General features: G+C 42.6%; 1 protein-coding gene across 1 annotated transcript in view; it reads right to left on the bottom strand.

Annotated features, from left to right (window-relative positions):
• Window positions 1-1,437: 1,437 nt before the first annotated feature.
• Prss46p overlaps window positions 1,438-8,072 on the bottom strand; it is a 15,741-nt gene continuing 9,106 nt past the window's right edge. The window contains exon 5 of the mRNA XM_008830874.1: window positions 1,438-1,692. Coding sequence (XP_008829096.1) covers window positions 1,438-1,692 — 255 coding nt within the window. The remainder of the gene's footprint in view (window positions 1,693-8,072) is intronic.

Genomic DNA, 8,072 nt, shown 5'->3' on the forward strand with positions numbered 1-8,072 from the left:
CCTTCCTAGTGCTGGGATGATAGAAGTGAGCCACCAAGCTCAGCTTCAAAAATGGTTCTTTAGAAATTTTTATTTGTGTGTGTGTGTGTGTGTGTGTGTGTGTGTGTGTGCACGCATGAGTGTTTGGTCTTCATGAAATAAGTGCACCATGTGTGTGCAATGCCAGAGGAGACCAGAGAGGGTGTGGCATCCCCTGGAACTGGAGTTATGGACAGTTGTAAGCCACCATTTGGATCCTCTGGAAGAGCAGCCAGGGCTCTTATCCTCTGAGACATCTCTCTGGCCCCTCAGCAATGGTTCCTAAAGGCTACAGCACTTTAAGCAACAATCTCTTCTCTGTTCCACCATGCCCTTGCTTTCTAGGTCTATTTGCAAAAGAAAGGTGGCTCAGGTAAAGTGTCACCCCTCCACAGAGGAGGAGTGATGGTATCCATCAGGCCACGGTAAAAGCAAGAAGTCACTGTGTTTGGCATTTGGTGAACATTCAAGGTGATCAGTGACATAGATGGCTAACACATTTAAAGAGGAGTCTAAGGGAATATACTAGAAGCTTTTGTGCTAGGATTTTGGAAACTTACAGCCTAATAAAAGACAAGTGAAAGTTGAATCAAGCCAAGACATTTCTCAGGAGAGATGCCTGAGCTGGTAATTTATGTACAAATCCCTGAAAGAACAAACTGCCTACTGCCTTTCTGATGCCCTGGGGGTGGGGGCTGGTGCTCTGAACCCCAGATTAACCAGGGCTAAAGGTCACTGATGGGGTTCATGAAGCAGCCCAGGAGCCCAGGGTACAGTCACTTCATACACATCCAAGCAGGCAGGCACCTGCCCCTGCATGAAAGGGAGAAGGAGCTGGGATCTGCAGACCCTCAGGGGTAGATGAAGGGGTTCCAGAAAACGGTTCATAGAGGCAAGTCTGTGATCCAGCCATTGAAAGTTTCTCAGAAGGAAGCCAGTCCTTACAGGAAGGCCCGAGGAAAAACTTTCCTCAGAGACCCAGAGGAGGGCGTTGGACCATGGGGCATGCTGGATTGCTGGGAACAATCCAGAACAGGGGCTTCAAGTCCCAATTAGCAAAAAGGGAGACTATAGCCAAAAAAAGGATCAATCTCCCAAGATCACACAACAAGCCTATGACAGAAACAAGCTAAGATTGTCAGAGTAGGCTCTGCTTGTGAGAATAGCTAGGTTTGGTGAAGGTAAGGGAGGTAGGTCTAAAGGGCTCTGGCCAAAGTCAAGAACATGACAACTTCAGTAGCTCAAAGTTTGAGAGCATCTTCATTGAATAACTAGGGAACAAAACCCACAGTGGGTCTAGGACCCTCCCCCAAAGTCCCTCTATCCTGATGTCCTGTGATGCCAGCAGTGTCCACTTCTGGGATGGAGCAGAGAGGAGGGAGAAGCAGACTCCGGGAGGGACCATTGTAGAAACACAGCTCACAGGAACCACAGGGAGCCCAAAGATACCAGCAGAATGTAGCCAGTGAAGATGACTGGGCTCAGGTAGGAAGGGACAGCCATACTGGAAAACCTCAAGTCGGAGATCTGCCTCTTGATCCACTGGGTGTAGTGGGAGGTGCTGGTGTAGATGCTCGGGAACCTGCGACGGCCACAACCAAAGTTCCAGCTCACCACCCCCATCTGGATCCATGTCTTGTTCACCTGACAGACAAGGGAGCTGCCAGAGGTATCCTGCAGGGGAGAGGAAGGGAGGCCTCAGGAGGCAGCATTATGAACTGGATTAGGCCTTTATTAGCCCCAAGAATGAAACTTGCCTATGAACCTGTTCCGTGATGCAGAAACTCTGTACCAGGGTTCAAGCTTGGGACCATGCTGGCCTCTTTCTTCATTATTCTGCCAGCTCTCTGACCAGTATGCCCTCTTTAAACCCCAGTGGGCCTCCAAGGCACAATTATCGATCTTCCTTCCTACAGTCTCCCTTACCGAAGGTGCGCTTAGAAATGCAAACCAATTCCCCTCATTTTGTGCACAGATATATGTACAAGAATAACATTTACAATGACATACAGAAGATAATAGTGGGTTCCTTATGTTTTTTAAATTTTCTCTTATGGAATTGCATTTGTCACCTAATGGTAGAGCACTAACCTTGCATGTATGGAAACTTGGTTTCTATCTCCAGCATAGGAAAAAGAGAGAGAGAGAGGAAAAAAACTTCACATTCCTCTGTAATGTTCAAAATTTTTATGAACCAGGAGAATGGCTCACTATATTATTTTTTATGTTTGGGTTTTGTTGTTGTTGTTGTTGTTGTTTTTATTTTTTGAGAGGTCTCCCTATGGCCCCATGTGGCCTGGAACTCCACTATGTAGACTAGGCTGGCCTTACTCTCACAGAGCTCCACCTGCCTCTGCTTCCTGAATTCTGGGATTAAAAGCGTGCACCACCACCATACGCAACCACTATATTATTTTTTAATATGATGCAAAAGGATTCACAGGACATGATCTACTGAAAAGCACATAAAAAAACTTAAGGAAAATAATCATAAAGCTGTGCTTAAGAACATAAAAGAAGACCTACATTAGTGTACAGAAACACTACTAGGCACAGATGAACAACTTTCAACTGTGTACAAAAGTCAGTTCTCAACCATTGGCTTCCAACAGTATGAAAAACAAGAAACCCTAAACAACCTTCTTATGAGATTTTCTTTTAAATAGCATCTTAAGTGCATGCATGACCTGGCAGGAAAGTAAGGACGCCTTAGAGCCTGAAACCTGAATGGAAACTGGAACCCAAAAAGTCAGGAGAGCCCAGAAACCTTTTCCCCAAGGCCTGCCCCAAGCCCTGGTGCGAGTGAGCTTAAGGTTCACAGTCTTGTTCATGAATGCAGGAGATACAACTCAGAGCAGGCCTTGCCATCTCCAGTTGAAAACTCTAAAGGAGGGCTGGTAAATAACAATCTGGAAAAGGCAGAGAATATTGGAAGCATCCAGCTGGAGGCAGATTTGACCAAGCAGACAGATAAATTCCAAAGCTTATGATATCATCAGGGTGGGGCAATGGAGAGCCCATGTGTATGAGGGACTTGGCCTCTGTCACTTGAGAGCATGAAGCCCACAGGTAAGCAGGATTCTCAGTAGAGCATGAAAACACTGGTTCAGAAGATGGGCAAAAATGAAGTTGGATCCTAGCATACTATACTCTGGGTTTAGGAGAATTCTACATGTGAAGTGAAAAAGAAAACTAATTAAAAATATATAGAACTTTATGTCTTGAATGAAACATGTTTTTTGTTTGTTTGTTTGAAGCACATGTTTTAAAAAGAAGCTTCAGGGCTAGAAAGATGGGTCAGTGGTTAAGAGCACTGGCTGCTCTTGCAGAGGTCCTGGGTTCTGTTCCCAGCACCCACAAGGAGGCTAACAACTATCTGTAACTCCAGTTCCAGGGGATCCAACACCCTCTTCTGACCTCTGAGGACATTGCACGACATGGGTGCACTTACTCAAATGCAGGCAATACACTCATACACATAAAATAAAAATAATAAAATATTTTTTAAATTTTTTAAATAAATAAAAAGAAGCTTCAAAATCCACAAACCTGTAGAGGGGAAATATATTCTTCTTAATAACATCAAAATGAAGGCTACCTTGGCAGTGAAGAACACCAAATACTGTTGAAAATAGATGATGGATTAAGATGGAGCATTTGGGGACAGGGATGTAGTTCAGTTGGCTGAGTGCTTGCCTAGCGTGTTTGAAGACCCAGGTTAGATTCCCAACACCATATAAAGAGGACACGGTGGCATAGTCCTACAATCCCAGCCCTCAGGAAGTAGAGGTAGGAGGACCAGAAGTTCAAGGTCATTCTAAAATACACAGAAAGTTCAATTGAGGCTAGGCTAGACCCCAGGAAAATCTGTCTCAAACAAACAAACAAATGAACACAAACCACAAAGATTAAAAAAATAAAAACAAGGTTATAGGAGGGCATGCGTGTCACATTATTTACATAAAATAAAATATATAGCAACATGAGACAGGCAAGATGGCTCAGTAGGTAAAGAAACTTACTGCCAAGACTGATGATCCGACTTTGATTCCTGGAACTCACATGGTAGAAGAGAATCAATTCCCACAAGTTGTCCTTTGACCTCCATGCTTACACTATAGCACACACACGTGCATATACATGCACACATAAATAAATCAGTGTTAAAAAGAATTTCAAAATATATTGCCACACTAAGTATTTTTCAAAAATATGAACATTTTATATGATGCATATTATTGAATAGATTTGAGTACAAAGATGCATTTGACAGGAAGTTAAAGGAGAAAATCAGGCCTGTGCTAATCAAGCCAGCAATGATAATGTGAGGGCCCTTGCTAGAGGCCCAGAGAAATACAGAGTGTGCAGAAAGAGGATAGAAGAGCAACAGACAGACAGCCATTATATGTGGACATTCTCTTTCCACAGGTAAATAAAGCCAAAAGTCAGTAGCAAACTATGAACCACCCCATTAAGGGAAAACAAAAACTTTCAAAAATGTTAAGATGAAAACAGAATTAAAATCTACAATTAAAATGTAGAATACAAGAATGTCATAGATTGTGGGGCTGGAGAGGTGGCTCAGCAGTTAAGAGCACTGACTGCTCTTGTAGAGGACCTGGGTTTGATTACTAGCACCCACATGGCAGCTATGAACTGTCCTTAACTCCAGTTCCAGGGGAATCCGAAGCCCTCTCTGACCTCTGCAGCATTGCACGACACAGGTGCACTCACATACATGCAGGCGATACAAGCCCACAGGATGTGGCCCAAACTGCACGGATTTTAGTTCTGGTCTAAAATACTTTTAGTATCAAACAAAAGAGAATGAAGATGAATTATTCATTGTTGATCAATTATTTATCACTGAACATGAGGCTCAAAATACTTTTTTTTTTTTTGGTGTTTTTGAGACAGCATCTCTCTGTAGCCCCAGCTGGCCTGGAACTCACTATGTAGACCAGGCTGGCCTCAAACTCACAGAGATCTGCCTGCCTCTGCCTCCCGAGTATTAAAGGCCTGTGTCACCACGCCTGGCAAGGCTCAAAATACTTTAAAAGGAATTAATAAGCATAAAAATTCATACATTAGAAAGCAGAGAAATCATTGACTTGGGAAATGAGGCCAAGAGCCTGCTCTTTAAAAAATATATAAGCACCATGTAAATCTTGAGGAGGGGGAAGAGGCAAATGCCTTGTGGTTTGAGTATGACTAGAGATGAGACTTGTACCCAGGTAAAAATGTACTTTCTCAGAATTTTAAGTCTGTTTACAACTTCTATTTTGTAGATTTAAATTCTGATTGAAGTGAATAATTTCTTAGAAAACGCAAATGATTTAAGTTAATTTAAAGAGTGATAGGAGGATCAGTGAGACGGCTGAGTGGGTAAAAGAGCTTGTAGACAAGCCTGAGGGCTTTAAGTTCAATCCCTGGGATCCACATAGTACAAGGAGGAAAATGACTCCCACAAGTTGTCCTCTGACTTCCACACATGCACATGGAACCCACACAGACACATACATATACACAAATAAATAAATAAATGTAATAAAAATTAAAAATGAAAGAGTGATAGGAAACCTGACTAGTCCAATAACTATGTGCAAAACAAGTTAAAATAGTGCCCAGAACAATCCTTCAAAGGAAAACATGTCTGTGGTTTCATAGGCAACTTCTATCCAGTTTTCAAGGAGGAGGTAACTATTACTTCAAATGTTCCAGAACATGGAGAAATATTTTTCAAGTGAAGCATCTGTAGTCCTGATTCTAGCACTTAACAAATGGACCAACTCCCTCTAAACATCTTAATGTGGAGTCCAGCTTCACTGGGGGAAAAAAGGCTACATGATTTATTCTGTATAGACTAATATGGAGGACTGCTTGTTCCCTGAAGCTAGGGCCTTTCCTGGGCCTGATGCTACCCCAGGACCCAGCACACAGTGCTTGCTAGATGTAAATAAATTAAACCCAAGTAGCTATTTTCCTAGGATGTTGGGAAATCTGGGTGATCTTATCAAGTGCAATGCTAATTAAGTAACTTAAAGCTAGAAGTTGCAATGACCCTTCACTGAGACTTGCAAGTATGCATTTCATGCTGCCTTGCAGCAGTAATGTGTTTATGCATCCATTTCTTTGCACAGACCTTCTGTCAAGTATAAAAACTACTTTTTTAATGACATTGGCATATAAACATTTATTCCAATATATTTCTTTTTATTTGTAAAAATATGTTTTCACATAAAGAACTCTGTTGTGTCCTAGAGAAGTTCTGTCTTTTAAATTCAGAAGTCAGGACTCTAAGGGAAAAATTAATCAAAAAACATAAATCTGGGGGATGGAGATACGGCTCAGCAGTTAAGAGCACTGGCTGATTTTGCAGAGGACCTGGGTTGGGTTCCTAGCACCCACATGGCAGCTGACAACTGTCTGTAACCCCAGTTCCAGGGGATCCAAAACTGTCTTCTGACTACCAGGGCCATTGCACATAGGTAGTGCACTTATGTACATGAAGGCAAAACACTCATACACATAAAATAAAAATGAAATTTAAATAAATAAAAAATAAAAACACATGAATGGGGTAGGTTGGAGAGATGTGTCAGCAGCTAAAAGCACTTTTTACTCTTCCAGATGACCTGTTTGGTTGCACCCACACTCGGTGGCTCATAACTGTCTGTAGCTCTAGCTCCAGGAGATTCAACACCCTCTTCTGGCATCCAGGAGCACCAGCATGCATATGCACACTCACACACAGAGTCACACACATACACATAAATAAAAATAAATCTTTCCAACGGATGAATGAAACAAAAGTGTACCTTGACTATCCTAGCTTCATTTCTGTTGCTGTGATAAATACACTGACCCAAAGCAACTAAGGAGAGGAAAGGGATTTATTGGGATCACAACTGAGGTTACAGTCCATTATCTTAAGGAAATCACAGAGGTAAGAGCTTGAAATAGCTGGTCACATCGTATCCACAGATGAGAGCGTAGAGAAGTAAATGTACCCATGCTACCTGCTTGCTGCTGCTGTGATCAGCCAGCTTTCTGATTCAGTCCAGGATCACCTGTTCAGGGAATAGTGCCACTCACAGTGGACTGGGTTTTCCCATGTCAATCAACAATCAAGACAATCCCTCACTGACAAGCCCACAGGCCAACTGATTTAATAATTTCTCCTTAAGACTCTCTTCACAGGCTTGGAGAGGTTGCTCAGTGGTTAGAGCCCTGGCTGCTCTTTCAGAGGACCCAGTTTTGGTTCCCAGCAAGTCCTCTATAAGAGCAGCCAGTGCTCTTAACTGCTGAGCAATCTCTCCAGCTTTTTAAAAATAACTTTTGTGTGGGAGTAGGTGTGTGTGTGGCGGGGAGACCAGAGGTCAACCTTAGTTAGCAATACTCAGCTCACCAGGCTTGCACCACAGTCACCTTTACCCACTGAGGCATCTCACTGATCCACAAAATGTATATTAAAACAGGGCAATGGGGCCAGCAAGATGGCTCAGTGAGAAAAGGCACCTGCTGCCAAAACTAACGACCTAAGTTTGATTCCTGGGACACACACATTGGAAAGAGAGAAACAACTCCTAAAAGTTATTCTCTGATCTGCACATGCACAGTTGTGGCACACACAAGCACACACACATCACTTAATTAATTAAAATAGAGCAGTGACGATGGGATCACAACTGTACAAAATTGAAGAGCTTAATTAAACGTTCAAGTCAAAGGGAATCACATGATTTTTAAGTGCTTTGAACACAAAATGAGAAAGAACAAACCTTTCTGCTCAAGAAAAGATAAAAACAACTACATCAAGACCCCAAAAGCAGACAAACCAATAAAAATAAAAAACAATGAAATAAGCATTAAAAATATAACCAGGAGGGGCTAGAGAGATGACTCAGCTGTTAAGAGCACTGGCTGCTCTTGCAGAGGACCTGGGTTCGATTCCCAGCACCCATATGGAGGCTAACAACTATCTGTAACTCCAGTTCCGGAGGATCTGACACCCTCTTCTGACTTCCATGGGCATTGCACAACACAGGTGCACT

This window comes from Nannospalax galili, unplaced genomic scaffold, assembly GCF_000622305.1.
Source record: "Nannospalax galili isolate Female #2095 unplaced genomic scaffold, S.galili_v1.0 scaffold1050, whole genome shotgun sequence".
Classification (NCBI taxonomy): domain Eukaryota; kingdom Metazoa; phylum Chordata; class Mammalia; order Rodentia; family Spalacidae; genus Nannospalax; species Nannospalax galili.